Raw genomic sequence first — 20,105 nt, forward strand, 5'->3', positions numbered from 1 at the left:
TTCAACATGCTGAGAACGACTGGTTAGAAATTACGACTTTAAATTAAACAAAATGTTTTAATTTTTTTTAATATATTCTCAACATCTTAGGTCAGGTTGAGCTACATAAATTTTTGCTATTGGAGGATTTTATTTTCGAGTACCTACATGCCTCAGTTAAGGTGACAGAGTTCGTAGTGTATAAGATGTTCTCGAAAATTTACAAGATAAAACTGAGTCAAGGCTATTTTTTTGGGAAGTTATAAAAAGACGAACAAAGTTAGGACATCGTTTTGTCATCTGTGAAGCGTCCAAGAAATTACAAACAAACCCAAGTTAAAAATACTTCTTTTATATTCTATAAGTAAATAAGTAATTCTAGTAAAGCTACTGGAATGAACCAAAACAGTTTTATATTTTCAGCAGCTACTCTAGAATACCTGTGTACGATTGACGAAACAGACAGGATCTTTCTAATGGTGGTAAGATACAGCCAGGACGTTGCTGCTTTAGGAAGTACAAGGGTCGTGGAATACAAATTCAATTTCCAAAGGAAGGGATGTGCCTACAGAAGGTTGAGCGCCTTACTAGGAACAGTAGTAGATCCCTTAGCCAAAGCTAAGATACATATACATATTTGTATATATCTTATATATATACAGTATATATATATATATTTATCATATTTATATATATATATATATATATATATATATATATATATATATATATATATATATATATATATATATATATATATATATATATAATCTCGAAGAAGCAAAGGAAAAACGAATTACCGCGACGCCGCCTGGTAGATGTGTCAAGTCCAGAGTGTGGGTGTGATGTATTTAGGTCTACAGGATTTAAGTCTTGAGGCCCCTATAGGAAATTAGTTCTCTCCTGAAGAAGGTGTCCCTAACCTTCTATCGCATCAATTTGCCTTTCTATAGAATGCTGCACACCGCTTCTGTATCAGTATAGCTGAGTCTCTGGCTATTTGGTCGCATTCTTTTAAGCATTGCTTTCGATTATGCTATTTTATGCATCGTGGTACCTAACGATATCTCTTACCTGATAAAATACAATACGTTTTATGTCGAATGAAATGTAGAAATTATTCATAAGAACTGCGTTGGTATTAGAGTGTTATAAACAGAAATTTTCAGAGAGAGAGAGAGAGAGAGAGAGAGAGAGAGAGAGAGAGAGAGAGAGAGAGAGAGAGAGAGAGAGAGAGAGAGAGCTACTAATTTCTAGCAATAAAACTTTCCGACCCAAGATTTCGTCGATATGAGAGAGACAAGGGACCACATAACTTAGTCTGCTTAATGAGCTCAACTTGATTAAGCCTAGAACTCTAGTAAAATCTTTGAAATTTCTCCTTCGGGTACAAAATGTTCAACAAAACCGCATGTGTTATTTCTTAAATATTACGCTAGGTGTTACTAAAGGCTGAATTTGCATTAAACAAGTAAAAATTGCGCCGAAGATTCTTCGGAGCAATCGAGTTTTCTATACAGCCGATACAGCGTATAATCAAGGCCACCGAAAACAGATCTATCTTTTGGTGCTCTCGGTATAATGCTGTATGAGCCGCGGCCTATGGAACTTTAACCACGGCCCGGTGGTGGCCCATCCTACATCGCTGCTAGAAGCACTATAATGGCTAACTTTAACCTTGAATAAAATAAAAAAAACTACTGAGGCTAGAGGGCTGCAATTTGGTATGTTTGATGATTGGAGGGTGGATGATCAACATACCAATTTTAAGCCCTCTAGCCTCAGTGGTTTTTGAGATTTGAGGGCGGACAGAAAAAGCGCGGCCGGACAGACAACAGTTTTCTTTTACAGAAAACTAAAATTAATATAGCTGTTATTATTATTATTATTATTATTATTATTATTATTATTATTATTATTATTATTATTATTATTGAACTTCCGGACCCACCAATAACTTCCTGGTATGGATGTGGTAACCTGCCAAGGTTTGTTACTATTATTACTGTTATTATTGCTAAGAAATTCACAGAGGCGTGATTAAACTTTCGTATAATAAAAATCCACAATTATAAGAAAAAATTGTATTTATTTATGAAAGATAAAACAAAGACTTTCGAACACCAGAACGGTGTTCCCTCAGTGTTTACGTTCAAACTTGAACTTGAACACTGAGGAGGAAAACTCTTCGGGTGCTCGAAAGTCTGTTTTTATCTTTTATAAATAAATACAATTCATTCATATAACTGTGGATTTTTAATTATACTTTATTATTATTATTATTATTATTATTATTATTATTATTATTATTATTATTATTATTATTATTATAGCTCTTCGTTGGGTGAGTCGGTAGAGCTGCGGACTGTCACTCGATGGGCCGGAGTTCAATTCCCCGGCCGGCTGATGAATAGTTAGAGGAATTTATTTCTGGTGATAGAAATTCATTTCTCGCTATAATGTGGTTCGGATTCCACAATAAGCTGTAGGTCCCGTTGCTAAGTAGCCAGTTGGTTCTTAGCCACGTAAAATAAGTCTAATCCTTCTGGCCAGCCCTGGGAGAGCTGTTAATCAGCTCAGTGGTCTGGTAAAACTAAGGTACACTTTTTTTATTATTATTATTATTATTATTATTATTATTATTATTATTATTATTATTATTCCAAACGTTCAAAGACTCCCATGTGGAACAACCTTCGGGGAACAGAATGCAAAAACACTTGAAACGATAAAAATAGACAGGCGACAAACAAACAAGCACAAACAGCAATGTCAGTCAGTCCAACGAAGGCAATGGAGCATGACGGAAATTGGGCATAACAGCCCTCTCCAAAACCATTCGTGGCCGGAAGCGGACGCGGCGGTTATTTGGCTGTTATTTTCCAATTATCATTAGTACCCACATGCATCTTGCCAAACGCAAACCTCATTACGTGTCGGAATGTCCATTACGCGGTATTTCCCGTCGCAATAACATGCGCGCGTGCGCGCATATTAGTCAGCAAATGACATAAACGTTGGCAATGAAGTGCAGTGTTATGTCCCTTTTGCATGGACTTGATTGGTAGCGATAGACTTAGTGCCCCTTTGAGTTATCTAACCTTTCAGTCAGTGTCACCACTAATGGGTACAGGATGGTTACAAATTAAGGTTAATATGAAATACGAAAGGGTAATACAATATGTACTCTTGTTTTGAACTGAAACGGCTAATCAACAAAATAATACTCTCTCTCTCTCTCTTTCTATATACTATATATACATATATATATATATATATATATATATATATATATATATATATATATATATATATGTACATATATATATAATATATATATATATATACATATATATATATATACATATATATATATATATATATATATATATATATATATATATATATATATATATATATATATATACATATGTATGTATGTGCATGTGTGTGTGTGTGTGTGTGTATTCTGCTGGGATGAAAGTGCCGACTAGGTGTTCCAAACTCCAGAGGTTTTAAGACCCTCTACTTCAGACCAGCCACATTAAACTGATTCAAGTGACCTTCCAACACAGTGATTGACCTGGCTCCGCCGTTCTCCGAAACTGCCTAGATTAGGTCATTTGGGCTGTAAGTGCAATCGCTTCGATGTATGCTTCGGGCCATTTGAGTTTTCAGTGACTATTCAGTATCGGGTATAAGGCCGTATGTTTATGCGCACGCGCAAGCGCGAGCAAGTTTGTGTGCCTCTCATTTATCCAATTCGTTATTAAATACCTTCGTGGTTTTACTTTGATCTCGATTCGGTCTTTGGTCGCAAAAGTATCTTTTGCAAAATTGATGCGTCGATCGGTTGGAATTTCTCTCTCCTTTCAGAGAGGGCCTCGATGAGGCAATTCCGCAGCTACCTGGTGGCGAAGCTGTTCTTCAGATACAGGTATTGAAATATAATTGACTACAGCAGCATTATTGTTAATCAACGACTATCATTTGATATATACGTTTCTCGACATTCATCGGAGAAAACTGCAGTTTCAATTTCTTTAATGGGTGATCTGAAATTTCTGTTAATTCAAAACTGACTCTCTCTCTCTCTCTCTCTCTCTCTCTCTCTCTCTCTCTCTCTCTCTCTCTCTCTCTCTCTCTCAGATGTGTATGTCTGTCACAATCAAGCCTGTTACCGCCATCATCCTTTGCAATAACCAAGACCTGAATACAAAAGACCTGAATACCAAATTTCCTTTATTTATCAAACTAAATTACGTTCTTTTTATCCATTCCTCAACAACAAAGTTCGTAACATACTTTGTCTGTGTGTTCCATCTGTCTGTCTGTCTGTCTCATTTCATTTTGAATTCATACGTGAAAAATTTCTGAGCAATGTGCACAAGCACATTATATGAAAATACATTTTATTTGAAGTATAATTTAATTTCTTCTGAACTTTAGCCAGCCAGTCTGTAGCCTTACGAAAACAAGATACGAGTCGGGTCATATCTGGGTTAGGAAGGGGGTTCAGGGGAAGGGGAAGGGGAAGGGGAAAGAGGAGAGGGGTAGGGAATGGGAAAGGGGAGGGGGAGAGAAGTGGAAAGGGGAGGGAAGAGGAAAGAGGAGGGAAGGAGAAAGGGGGAGGGAGGAAGGAGAAAGGGGGAGGGAAGAGGAAAGGGAGGGGGGAGGGAATGAGAAAGGAGAAAGGGGAGGGAAGAGGAAAGGAGAGGGAAGGAGAAAGGGGAGGGGGAGGGAAGGAGAAAGGGAGGGGGAGGGAAGGAGAAGGGGGATGGAAAGGGAAGGGGAGAAAGGATGGGGAGGTAATGGGAAAGGGAGGGGAGAGAAGGAGGAGAAAGGGGAGGAGGAGGGAAGGAGAAGGGGGATGGAAAGGGAAGGGAAAAGGGGATGGGGAGGTAATGGGGAAGGAGAAGGGGATGGAAAGGAAGGGGAAAGGGGATGGGGAGAGAAGGAGAAAGGGGAGGGGAAGGAGAAGGAGAAAGGAGGGGGAAGGGAAGGGAAGGGGAAAGGAGGGGGGAGGTTAGGTTAGGTTAGGGGAGGGGGGGGAGGGAATGGGAAAGGGAGGGAGAGAGAAGGGGAAAGGGGATGGGGATGGATTACGCGTAGCAGAGAGCAATAAACGACCCGTTTAAAGTTGCAAACGTGATTGACAATCAGGCTCTAATCTATCAATCATGACTACTTTCCATAGAGGGCTTCTTTTCTCTAAGTTGCCGATCCTCTTCGTTTCTAATAAAGTTTCTGGTCGTTCATCTTTGCCGAATCGAGTCAGAAATTCAATAACTCAAGATAATTTCATTATGAAATTCCTTGTGCTCCTCGTGTAAATCAAATTTCGTTTTTTCTCTCTCTCTCTCTCTCTCTCGCAAGTCTTCCGAGATGCAAATTAGAAGAAAATTCCTTTTAGAGGAACAGACGAAAGTTAAAAAGTTGAATTATTAAGTAAGTGTATGCGTTTTATATATATATATATATATATATATATATATATATATATATATATATATATATATATATATATATATATATATATATATATATATCACATCACCGTGATTCATATGTATGTATGTATATATATTTATATATATATATATATATATATATATATATATATATATATATATATATATATATATATATATATATATATATATATATATATATATATATATATATATATATAGACAAACACACACGCACGCACACACACACGTCTATATACTTATATGTACTGTATTTTTGTGATATATATATATATATATATATATATATATATATATATATATATATATATATATATATATATATATATATATATATATATTTTTCATACAAAAAAGAGAGAAAAATAGAATAACCAACCAAATTTGAAATTCATAAATTCTGTTTGACTAGTACATCAACGGTATAACATTCCAGTACACTGACGTTTGCAAATGAACGATTCAACAACTATTGACGTTCTAAAATTACATTTTAATGAAGATGAGACACATTACATTACCGTCTGGTGATGGACCGATGGCTGATTCCTCTCCATTTCTACTGACATGTTTTAATGAAAGAGTAATTAACACATTTCATTCCGTTTAGTGGATGAATACCGTGTTAACAGCCCTCTTTTTTTATGAGCTTTTATTTAACTTGCTTTTTTTGTCTGTCTGCTTTTTGTCTTGGTCAAATCTTGTAACTCAATTTTCGACCTGTTACTCAATCCTGGTGACAATTTAAAGTTACATGATCAATAGGTCAGCAGCCACCTCTAGTGACCCTACAGTGACCTCTCCAAGTGTCTCAGGATTTGTATGAAACTCTTCGGATTTTTTCACAACTTCTTTGGCTCGGTAAATAACTCTGCGGATTTTTCAAACCTTCTTTGGCTAGACAGAATATCAGTTTCGTTAGCTACAATCACAAATCGATTACAACTTCCGTCAAAACTGAAAAGTATAAAATAAAAAAATATAAAAAACAATTTTTTAAAAACACTTTTATTAAAATGCACTAAAAAGTGAAAAACAATTTTTTGAGACACACCAGGAACTTCTTACAATTAATCATGTCTTTAAAAATACAAGTGTGGGCGCCAAACATGAAAAGAAATGCCACAAGAGACAAAAAAATATATTCCTTTTATTGTTTTTTATATTTTTTTCATCGGAAACTTTCTGTAGTGCAAAAAAGACTTATCTTTCACCGCCTTATTTTTCTATCATTGGAAATGTTTATTTTTATTCAAGACTTACAAATAGCCCTGTAAACGTAGAGAATGATAGATCAGTAATTCATTCCTGTCTGTTTGTGTAAGACGGTTACAAATTACTTTGCTAACAGGTCAATAATTCATTCCTAGCATATCGGTTCAGACGTTGACAAATACCCCTAGGAACAGACAGGACCGTAATCAATTCTTATTACTCGGGCTTTCGTTTCTTAAATTTACAAATAGGCCGACGAGCAGGCTGAAAATCCATTGTAATCAACGTTTCATGTTTAGTTATGAGCTTTAGAAGTTTCCAAATAGGTTTTTTTCGGGCAGGCAAATAATCTATTGTGAACAGCACTTTATTCTAACCTTTTATAATGGACGTTTGCAAAAGGCTTTGCCAACAAACAATCAAAACAATAAACAAGAAAAAAATGCGCCGAAGTCTCTTCGGCGCAATCGAGTTTTCTGTACATCGTAAAATCAAAGCCACCGAAAAGAGATCTATCTTTCGGTAGTCTCGGTATAATGATGTGTGAGCCGCGGCCGATGAAACTTTAACCACGGCTCGGTGGTGGCCAGACCTACATCGTTGCCGAAGCACGATTTTGGCTAACTTTAACCTTAAATAAAATAAAAGCTACAGAGGCTAGAGGGCTGCAATATGGCATGTTTGATGATTGGAAGGTGGATGATCAACATACCAATTTGCAGCCCTCTAGCCTTAGTAGTTTTTGAGATCTAAGGGCGGACAGCAAAAAGTGTGGACGGACAGTCAATGGTTTTCTTTTCGGGAAACTAAAAAGCAACGGATTGAATACTTCATTCCCTTTAAAGTCTCATTCCCTATCGCTTACCATCACTCACTCAGCTTTACAGGAATGCATTGGCCCGTTTGACAAACAGCCGGTTTCGATATAAGTACTTGTGCTATGTCAGAAAGCGCATTAGTCTCGGATTAATGGGAAATGCCTGTTCCTGCAGAATCGATGGGAATGCCATATCAACCCATTCCCATTCCCGTTTGCACTTTTACCCTTTCGGGATATGACCTTCAGTAATATATGATGACTGTGAGGATACGTAGTTATAGTGTTCCTTCGTCATCGTCAAGCAAAAGAGGTATTTTTTTGATGTGGATATCTTTGGTTTGTTGTCACTAGTTGGGAACAAACATTGATTTTCATGATTTCGTTCGTACTCCGCTTTCTCATAGAAAGCCATTGATGAGTACAACAACATATATATATATATATATATATATATATATATATATATATATATATATATATATATATATATATATATATATATATATATATATATATATATATATATATATATATATATATATATATATATATATATATATATATATATATTACACACATATATATATATATATATATATATATATATATATATATATATATATAATATATATATATATATATATATATATATATATATATATATATATATATATATATATATATATATATATATATATATATATATATATGTACAAAGCTAATCTCTTTTAAAGTGGACCTGGTTAGGTCACCCCCTTTCTATCACTTTTGTTTCCTTATTCAAAACAGTGAAAATAATGTATAAGAAAAATACAACGGGTCCAACTTTAAAGGTCCGACTCTGACGAGAAAATGAAAGGACCCTGACGATTGCATTCCTCGGTCGAGTCAAATTAACTCATTGTCACGAATCCTTGCACCGATATAAAAAAAAAGGGGGGTACAACTTTTCCGCGTGATTGACAGTAGCGATATTTCATCATTACTGTTATTGACGGCTTTTGTCCAACTTCCCGGAAGGCATTGATTAGTGATTGATTTTGGCCGGGAGCTTTGCGTGAGGTGTCATGTTTCCTGAATGTCGAATTGTGATCGATGCTTCAGAACCGCCTCCGTGATACGACACAAGAGTTCTTTGATGTGCATTTCAGAATTATGAAAGTTATGAAGCGACTTCATAAATATTTTGTAAGCTTACCTACTTCGGTATCGGCGGTACAAAGGCCATGATGTTATTAATTGTTTTTGTGTTTCTGAATGATAATCTATTTTTTTTAATACCGCTTTTATAAATATTTTCAAACCCTGCGTCCGTCAATCTTGATATTACGATAAATATACCATAATTTCATTTTTCTGAATAAAAAGTCGTTCAATAACTGTTTTTGTAATCTTGTATTACATTATTTTGGCGCTGTGACAGCTATAATACAGTTTTATACGAGATTCTGAATAATCAAGTAGGCTTTATAAAGTGATTGTGTTTCTGAATGACAACGATGATTTTATGAACACTTTCCCATCTTAATATTACAATGGCTAGACTAAAAACTTTATTTTTCTGTATAGTAAAGTTGTTCAATAAATATTTTTGCAACCTTTTATTACTTTGCTTTGGCGTTGCAATAATCCTAAAACAACTTAATTTCTGGATTTTTGAGAATGCGATCTTTATATATATATATATATATATATATATATATATATATATATATATATATATATATATATATATATATATATATATATATATATATATATATTATTTATAACTTTTCTGGGAGGTTGGTGAATCAGTATATATACATACATAAATATATATAATTTATATATATACACATATGTATACATACATATATAAAGACCGTCATTCTCAAAAATTCAGAAATGAAACCATGGGCAGAAAATACATAAAAGAATAGAATTACATTGAAAATCAGAACCAATCTTGGGAAAGAAGAAGAAAATATAATCAAATCCTCTTCAATCTTTTTCTCTATTCACGCTGCCAAGGAATCTGTTATATGGAAATGAGAGAGAGAGAGAGAGAGAGAGAGAGAGAGAGAGAGAGAGAGAGAGAGAGAGAGAGAGAGAGAGAGAGAGAGAGAGAGTAATTAAAATTCCACTCTTGAATACAGAAAATTCAGAAATATTTGCCAACTAGAAGTTGGACCTTAACATCAACATCCCAGATAAACGAGAGAGAGAGAGAGAGAGAGAGAGAGAGAGAGAGAGAGAGAGAGAGAGAGAGAGAGAGAGAGAGAGAGAGAGAGAGAGAGAGAGTAAAATTCAAAATTCCATCCTTTGAATACAGAAAATTCAGAAATATTTGTCATCAAGAAGTTGGACCTTAACATCAACATCCCAAATAAACGAGAGAGAGAGAGAGAGAGAGAGAGAGAGAGAGAGAGAGAGAGAGAGAGAGAGAGAGAGAGAGAGAGAGAGAGAGAGTAAAATTCCACTCTTGAATACAGAATATTCAGAAATATTTACAATCAAGAAGTTGGACCTTAACACCAACATCCCATATGAACGAGAGAGAGAGAGAGAGAGAGAGAGAGAGAGAGAGAGAGAGAGAGAGAGAGAGAGAGAGAGAGAGAGAGAGAGACCAAAACCCATGAATATCTCTACAGCCAATTTTTGCAAGCAATGACTTCGCTGATACCTTCTGTTTGTTGCAACATTCAACAATTTCCGTTACCTTTTTGGGAGTCAGCTTGTTTGAGTTTGTTGGCGTCAGCGCAAGAGTGAATATATATTTTTTTTATCAGGATACCTCAAGAACGGATGGACGCATTTTGATTAACGTGGCTGAAAGGATTACTGGCATGATCTGTGATCAAAGTGTGGTGCACATAGATGATGCTTTGATGATTTGTTGCCAGGGAAACCATCGCGTTTTTAATCGTTTGGAAATGGAGGATGTAAGCTCTCTTGTATGTGCTCTGGAACTTACTTTTTGTTCCAGTTTTCCCAGGCCCCTATAACTGCCCATACTTTAAGAGGAAGATCTATTTCTCCTCTTAAGTTAAACCATAATACCTTGCCCTTTCCCTTACTTTCGAGGCTGTCTTATACAAGGGGACTGGATTGCCCATCTCATCGGCCTCTGATAAAAAAGAATGTGTTATTACGAAATGTATTTGATGTTCGTTAAAACAAATGTTACGTGCAGGCTTGCACTGCTGTGTTATTATAAACTTTGTAACTAAGCATTTTGCGTATAAAGTAATTGTTACTATTATGTTTACGTGAATATGAAGTAGATTTCAATCGAAACCTACTGTCAGTAGAGTACACGGCGTGACTCCTTTTAACTTGTTAGTTTTCTATAAAAGAAAACGATTGTGCTGGCTTTGTCTGTCTGTCCGCAGTTTATTCTGCCCGCAATTTTTTATGTCTGCACTTTTTCTGTCCGCTTAGATCTTAAAAACTAACAAAGCTAGAGGGCTGCAAATTGTTATGTTGATCATCCAACCTCCAATCATCAAACATACCAAATTGCAGCCCTCTAGCCTCGATAGTTTTTATTTTAAGGTTAAAGTTAGCCATAATCGTGCTTCTGTCAACGATAAAGAATAGGCCACCAACGGGGAGTGGTTAAAATTTCATAGGCCGCGGCTCAAACAGGATTATACCGAGACCACCGAAAGATAGCTCTATTTTCGGTGGCCTTGATTATACGCTGTACCGTCTGTACAGAAAACTCGATTGCGCCGAAGAAACTTCGGCGCATTTTTTACTTGGTTTTGTGGTACCGACCATTGATCGCCAAGTTCACTCTCAGGGGCTTACTTCCGCAACGTTACTTTGCTTAATGACTTTTGTTTCTTTTACTTGGGTTCTCAGCATAGCTGTGACCAATTGTTACTTACTCTAGACTCCTCAAGTCTGTTGCAAGAATGGCGTGTGAAGCGCGACACGTTTCAAGGTATTAACAAATTTCCATTTTTTCAAAATTTATTTTCTCACCAGTTCATGCCTCTGATATAAGCCTAATGCTTACTCGCTAATTCCTGAATATTTAAAAGATAATATTGTTACCTGATTTTCAGAATACGCTTTTGGTGTGTTCATTAGTTCAGCATAATGTTATTTGCTGCTTGCTAATTAATTTACTTATATCAAATAAAAATTCTTTTTGGTTTTTAAAATTTTAATATATTCATGAATACGTAGGGTACGATTTCGCAATGAATATTTAGAAATTGCTGCTTCGAAATATTCAAATCTTTTTCTTTGCGTGATAGGCCTATTTGTTATTGCTGCACTTAAGTCATCTTTTCTTTATGCAACTTCAGCGAATAATCTGACAGTGGGGCCTCGTTGTGATTGGCAGAACTTCCGCTAACCTGACGGGATGTCAGACGCCTGTCAGGGCGGCTAAAGTTCACTGACCTCTGGAATAGATCGGACAGCGGTGAATTCTCCCTTCATTTGGCTTACCTTTTATACAATCTATTAAATTTCGTTTCTTCCTAATAAGAGAGAGAGAGAGAGAGAGAGAGAGAGAGAGAGAGAGAGAGAGAGAGAGAGAGAGAGAGAGGAGTACTTGCACTAAAGCTGCATACAATCGATAGCAGGGCGAAAAAAGCCCAGATACTCGGTTCAGCCAAGTTCTCCTTTCTCTCTCTCTATATTTGTCCAATTGACGGCTGGATGCGGCATCACTCGTGGCCGATGCTTTCGGCGAAATGGGGCCTAAGCCATTCGAGGATTTGGAGAATTAGTTCTGCGTTATTTTCTCCACGCTCCCGACGAACTGGTAACTGAACGATGCAAGGTTTTGATACCTTCGTGCTTGCGTTATTTTTTTTTTTTTTTTGTACAGGCTTTTCGACGAAATGGTAACTGAACAATGCAGGGATTTGACACGTTCGTGCTTGCGTTATTTTTTTTTTCACAAGTTTCCAGTGAAATGGTAACTGAACAATGCAGGGGTTTGACACGTTCGTGCTTGCGTTATCGTTTTTTTACAAGCTTTTCAACGAAATGGTAACTGAACAATGAAGGGGTTTGAAACGTTCGTGCTTGTGTTATTTTTTTTTTTTACATATTTCCAGTGAAAAGGTAACTGAACAGTGGAAAGGTTTAACATGTCCATTGCTTGCGTTATTTATTTTACAAGCTTTTCAACGAAATGGTAATTAAACAATGCACAAGTCAGACTCGTTCATGCTTGCGTTATTTTTTTTTTACAAGTTATTCAACGAAATGGTAACTGAACAATGCACGAGTTTGATATGCTCGTGCTTGCGTTATTTTTCTTTTACAAGCTTTTCAACGAAATGGTAACTGAACAATGCACGAGTTTGACATGTTCGTGCTTCCGTTATTTTTTTTTACAAGCTTTTCAACGAAATGATAACTGAACAATGCACGAGTTTCCCATGCTTGTGCTTGCGTTATTTTTCTTTTACAAGCTTTTCAACGAAATGATAACTGGACAATGCCCGAGTTAAGTTTAGTATACCTTAGTTTAACCAGACCACTGAGCTGATTAACAGCTCTCCCAGGTTTGACACGCTCGTGCTTGCGTTATTGTTTTGCAAGCTTTTCAACGAAATGGTAACTGAGCAATAAAATCGTTTAACACTCATATTGTGCGTTATTTTCAACAAGATTTTAAAGGAAAAGAAATAAACAATAGAAAGGACTGACACGTTCCCTTGAGTGTCACTTTTTTTACAAACTGTCAACAAAACGGTCACAGGACATAAAGTTTCTGACCCGTTTGTTTGTAAGTTATTCTTTTATTTTTATTTATAATTGTTATAAGGTTTTCACTGAAAAGCTAACAAACCAATACACGGATCTGGCAGTCCAGGACTCGCTTTCTTTCTTACGAACATTCCGTGAAACACAACAGACCACTAAAAGCATCTGACGTCCCCGATCGTGAACTATTTCAGTAAGATTTGAAAAGATTCGGTTACAGAAAAATGCATTTCGCCATATAAAATAAAAGGAAAAATATTCCTTTCAGGTTTCAGGTTGCATGGTCGATAACATTGAGGTTTTGGAATTCCCTTTTGGTTCCATGAATATAGTTTTGACATTCGAGATACGGATGACCACAATATTTTGCAATATTTTTGGCTTTCTGAAAGGCTAAAATGATCGCATCGCGACCTTGCTTCACTGTTCGTATGGATCTTGATATTTCGAGCCTGTTCTTTCAACAATGCACACACACATACATATATATAATATATAAAATATATATGTGTATATTATATACATATAAACTATATAGTTTATATTTACATATATATGTATGTCTATATAAGTATATAGTTTACCACATAATGAAACGAAAATTCTCACGAAAATTATATGGTTACACATCATCCTGATATTCAGAAAACTTCAGTAACACCAAATATCATATAATAAACAAAATAAGTAAGCACTGAAATTATAAAAAGAAAATACAACAAAGATCAAATACCGAGACAAACAGATTCTCCCAATTCCTCCACAATTATCTGTAATTTTATTTTTTCTATTATTATTTACTTTTGTATATTTTATTTATTTATGTGTTTATTTTTATCTATTTTTCTTTATTTTAATTTCTTTAATTTGTTTATACTCATTTCTTATTTCTGATTTTTTACTTAGCTTTATTCATTCATATTCATTTTTGCTTTAAATTATTTTTATTTATTATAATTACTTTTGGTATGTTCGTATATTTATTTTTATCCATTCTAATTTTCATTTATTTTTTTATTAACTTTTTATTCATTTTTATTTACTTTTTATTTTTTATTTCCACGAGTGGAAAAAAAACGACCAAGACACAAACCAAATGAAGGAAGGTCCTTACCTGACGACCTTGGCACCATTTCTGAAGACGACCATAGAGACATTGACGCCCCCGTCGGAGGACGCTGTGACGCTGATCTCCCTGAACTCGGCCTGCTCCACTCTGATGTCCCAGTCGCCGTGGATCCTCTTCCCTCTGAAGTACTTCGACCTGAGGGGACACGTCAGGTCAGGGGATGAGTTCATTTCATAATAATAATAATAATAATAATAATAATAATAATAATAATAATAATAATAATAATAATAATAATAATAATAATAATAATAATAATAATGGAGAAACAAATCCACAGTTATGTATCTGTACATATATTTAAAGATAAATCTGTACAGGCAGCTTTCGGGAATTTGTTCGGTTCCCCTTGGAATCGACTGAAACGGGGAATCGAACAGATTCCCGAAAGCTATCTGATAAAGATTTATCTTTAAATATATGTACATATACATAACTGTGGATTTGTTTCTCCATTTTAAGACTTAATATCTACTATGAGTAATTTTTTAATAATAATAATAATAATAATAATAATAATAATAATAATAATAATAATAATAATAATAATATCATCATCATCACCATCATAAATGCTTTATTTTATAATGAAATACACCAGAGTGAATGTCGTACATAGAGATTAACTACAAAAATAATAAAAAAAAGTAGATGAAAAAAAATTCAGAAGTTCAGATGAAAATGCAATGCATTACTGCCCTAATACTGTTCTTCTTGCATTTTAATACATTTTTATCTGTTTGCCGATTTATTCATTTATTTTTTTCTTTTTTAATAAGTGGGATCTCTTCTTTCTGTATTTCCCTTTACTTCCTCTTACTTCTTCCTAATGAACACCATAATATTCTTCGGAAGCTTGAATTTCAAGTCAATGGCCCCTTTGGTGGGCTTGTTTCATATGAACAGGTTTCATCTACTGAATAATAATAATAATAATAAAAATAATAATATTAATAATAATAATTATAATAATACATGTGGGTGCAATCATTTTAAGTATATGCTAAACCCCTCAAAATTCCGAAAATAAACTTATTAATGTTTATCAGCTTGTTTACGCGGTTTATCACAATTTTGTTACTCGGTGCCCCTGCTCTAAATACCTAACATGCTCACCACTGCTTTGCTTCTTATTTTAGTAAATGTTGATATACCAAGCTGAAAACAAAATTAGGAAACGCTGGATTACGATGCCAAGTTGAACATCCTTTAATATTATTATTATTATTATTATTATTATTATTATTATTATTATTATTATTATTATTATTATTATTATTATTATTATTACGTGTATTCATTTATTTAAAATGACCTTGCAAAAAAGGTGACGAAGTAGCTGAGGATATTGAGTGAACGAGAAGTATAGTAATATAAAAATGAAAATAAATGACTTTATACTGTCCATAAACAGAAGTTGCCAAATGTCAGAAAAATCAAAGCGAAGGGACATGGCGTTTTAAAGCAGCACTGCAGTTAGCTATCAATAGTATTATCCTCGACTGGATATTTAAAAATGAAATACAAACGGGGATTTTAAAGTAGCATTACTTTATTCATCTACTAGCTGACGTACCCGGCGTTGCACGGTAAAAACTCAAAGCGTAGACACACCCAAACCATACACTTCTTCCCTTCAGTAAGAGCGCAGCCCCACTGTTTCTGTGACTTTAATTTTTTCGTTTTCCTCAGCTGGTTGAAATGTGGCATAATAAACCCGTAAAGTTTATTTACTTACCAAGTCTACGGGTAGCTCCAGCCCTATTTCAAGGAAGCCCTTCCCGCCCCCACCCTCTTTGTTGCCCTTCGGTGCCCTTTGGTGCTAGTGATGTCTTACACCAACAGTATTCTTTTCCGGATAGTAAGTCACATGCATAACATGTTTGGTTGAAATTGCTCCATGCGTTTCAGAGTTATGCTGGAACATACATACAGTACATTCATTTATATATACAATATATATTTATATATATATATATATATATATATATATATATATATATATATATACATATACATATATATACATATATATATATATATACATATATATATATATATATATAAATAGATAGATAGATAGATAGATAGATAGATATATAACAGTGTCCTCGTGAAAGTTTAAAAGTGACCGAATTGGTGAATTTAGCTCTCAATAATGTCATCCTCGTAAAAGCTGGCATTACTGATAGTCACCATCAGTGCTCTCCCTTTAGACGTTTAAAAGAGAACGAAAGCGGCGCATCCTTTTTCGTGGTTATAGGTAATTTGACTTTTGGCGATGCTGAACAGTGAATAGAAAACGACTATGCGGCTGGCGGGTAATTTGCTTGCTCGCGAATACACCGAACAAGCTCATTACCAGACAAGAAAACAAAATTAACCTCACCCGAAGAGATTTATTCCAAAGGGTCGCGGATTACATTGTCAACTGTTCCGGTGAAGTAATGAGTACTGGTTAATAAGGCCCATTTATCTTGTTAATAAATGGGCCTGGTTAATAAGGCCCATTTATCTTGTTGATAAATGGGCCTAACCAGAGCAGCCTTGGCAAAGCTGCTCATCCTGTCATCATACTTAGGCTTCAACAGACAGGCTAAAGGAATTCTCACTTCAGATATTGGCATCTTGCGTATGTCATCCGTAACAACTGTTCTTTCTGAATGACAGTTTACTGTCGATCATAATGTGCTTTAGCAATATGAAACTCAATGAAATGCATAAGTGAATTTGCAGCCCCCGCCAGTTACAGGTAATCATGACGGCTTCTTTCTAAGCCATAATGTATTGAGTGTTCTCCTTGCTAGAGAGAAATGTATATATATATATTATATATATATAGATATACATATATTATATATATATATAATATATATATATATATATATATATATATATATATATATATATATATATATATATATATACATATATTTTTATATATACTGTATATATACGTAGCTAGATATTTTGTAAGTCACTCGACCTACCTACATAACCTTTTACAATAAACAGGATGTCGAATACAGGTTCCAGATACAAAGCGTCAATTTAAAGGAGACTTATTCACTGAGCTATCAGATCTTAATGTGACTCAGTCAATCAGACTTTTCGTAACATTTGGTATCTTCCTATGCAATCTCTCGTCTGGCGTTGAAATGGAATATTATGGACGCGATTCAAAACAATTCACGTCAAGATATTTGTTAACAGTCTGACACCACTACGTTTAATTGAACTGAATACAGAATTTAGGCTAAAGGCCAAGCACTGGGACCTATGAGGTCATTCAGCGCTGAAACGGAAATTGACAGTAGAAGGTCTGAAAGGTGTAATAACAGGAGGAAAACCTCGCAGTTGCACAATGAATCAATTGTTAGGAGAGGGTGGAAAGTAAGATGGAAGAAAGAGAATATGAAAGGAGGTACAGTAAAGGAATGAAAGGGGTTACAGCTACGGGCCGAAGGCACGCTGCAAAGAACCTTAAGTAATGCCTACAGTGCACCGCATGAGGTGCACTGACGGCACTAACCCCCTACGGAGGCTACCTTTAATTAAAGGTGAGTCCTTTTGGAATTTGTCTATCTCTCACGTTCTATATACGAGACAGTGGTCGTTAATGAAGGGTTCATATAATATATATAAGAGGGTTCTTCAAAGGCTGCTGAATAAAATGTACCGAAGTTTGCCAAGAGAGAGAGAGAGAGAGAGAGAGAGAGAGAGAGAGAGAGAGAGAGAGAGAGAGAGAGAGAATGCGTCTATGATTGATAGCCTAACATCGGTTGGAGTTTCAACTGATTGATTACATTTGCCGTGGTAATGATTGATATTCATTCAATTAAATATTAATGTATAACCACTCAACAGCCAATGTCAGGCTGAGAGGGAACAGCAATGGTCGTATAACTCGAGGGTTAATTACTGTGGTAGGAAAAAGGAATATCTGATGCCCTCCCTTTGTTCTTTCGTTCCCTCTATGCCCACAGTTAAAGAGGCTTTTTATCACCCAAGATAATATTTACCCAGTATCGTTTCACATGAACTCACGCTAGATCTAACAAGAATGATCAATTATTTCTTATCGCAAACTAGTAAAAAATGCGCCGAAGTTTCTTCGGCGAAATCGAGTTTTCTGTACAATGTATAATAAAGGCCACTGAAAATACATCTATCTTTCGGTGGTCTCGGTATAATATTGTATGAGCCGTGGCCCATGAAACCTCAGCAGACTGTGGTGGCCAGTGTTGTTGCATTGCCAGAAGCACGACCATGGCTAAAATTAACTTTAAATAAAATAAAAACTACTGAGGCTACAGGGCTGCAATTTGGTATGTTTGATGATTGGAGAGTGGCTCATAAACATACTAATTTGCAGCCCTCTAGCCCCAGTAGTTTTTAAGATCTGAGGGCAGACAGAAAAGCCATCTCAATTTAAACTGGTATTTGGTATTTAAAGAAGTTTAGTATTGGCGATGGGCATACCAGTTTGTTATGCGAATGTTTCAAATAACGTAATGAAAGGACAGCTGTCATGCGGTTGATTTCGGAAATGGCTATTTAGCTGATCGAGATTAAGCCGGCCTTATGCCAGCACGGGCTTTGTACGATAGTAAGGTGTTGAGGTGAACAACGGACCTGGTGACGACTTCAGGACTGGTAAACCAACCGGAACGATTTCGAAATTAAATACTTTGGATATGTATATTTTTGGAGTTACTAAAAACACAATTTCCATTGTACAATCAACATTTTTCAACCTCATATATATATATATGTACATATATAAATATACACATATATATGTATATATATACATATATATATATATATCTAGTTTTTGTCTTAACTCAGTAACGTAAAGGGTAAAAGAAAAAAAAACATACGTACACTCTTATAACTGTCATTCAACCTGCGGTGTCTCTACTTAATTAAGAAATAAAGTTAATACGAATAACGAATAGCGTACGGCAAAACATTAGCGAGCGACTTCCGGAAGTTTCACTGGGAAAAGAGCCAAAAATAGTCGTTTCATAGAAATCGTATATCAACTTGAAGAGACGCGCCGGGATTATACGTTTACGCTGGAAATAAAACACAACAGCCTTCAGAATGGGGAGTGGCTCCAGGTTCGCGTTGGACTGAGCTCACAGAGAGAGAGAGAGAGAGAGAGAGAGAGAGAGAGAGAGAGAGAGAGAGAGAGAGGTTCGCGTTGGACTGGTAACACAGGGAGAGAGAGAGAGAGAGAGAGAGAGAGAGAGAGAGAGAGAGGCTCGCGTTGGACTGAGCTCACAGAGAGAGACAGAGAGAGAGAGAGAGAGAGAGAGAGGACTAATAGCACAAACACACACACACACACACACACAGAGAGAGAGAGAGAGAGAGAGAGAGAGAGAGAGAGAGAGAGAGAGAGAGAGAGAGAGAGAGAGAGACTTTCATGTATGAGGAAGAGAAAAAGGCAGGAAGGTAAGGGATGCTCTATGCATTTGTTCATGTCCATAGCAGGGACAGAAATAAAGAAAAAAAATCCATTTCTATGGATTAAAATGGGCGAAAGAGAGAAAATACTTTTTATTTATTCTGTTTTCAAGCGACATTAAAAAAAAAAAAAACAGACGGGGAGCAGGAGAGGTACTCAATGAATATGCGCATTTATATACCCCGAAAAAGCACGAGGAAAAATGGATTAACTGGAAAGAGAGAGAGAGAGAGAGAGAGAGAGAGAGAGAGAGAGAGAGAGAGAGAGAGAGAGAGA

The 20,105-nt window shown here is 35.5% G+C and overlaps 1 protein-coding gene across 1 annotated transcript in view; it reads right to left on the bottom strand.

Annotated features, from left to right (window-relative positions):
- Syn (synapsin) overlaps positions 1-20,105 on the bottom strand; it is a 186,131-nt gene that overhangs the window by 71,297 nt on the left and 94,729 nt on the right. The window contains exon 11 of the mRNA XM_067122817.1: positions 14,339-14,488. Within this exon, the coding sequence (XP_066978918.1) occupies positions 14,339-14,488 (150 nt within the window). The remainder of the gene's footprint in view (positions 1-14,338; positions 14,489-20,105) is intronic.

The sequence above is a fragment of the Macrobrachium rosenbergii genome, chromosome 21, assembly GCF_040412425.1.
Source record: "Macrobrachium rosenbergii isolate ZJJX-2024 chromosome 21, ASM4041242v1, whole genome shotgun sequence".
Classification (NCBI taxonomy): Eukaryota; Metazoa; Arthropoda; class Malacostraca; order Decapoda; family Palaemonidae; genus Macrobrachium; species Macrobrachium rosenbergii.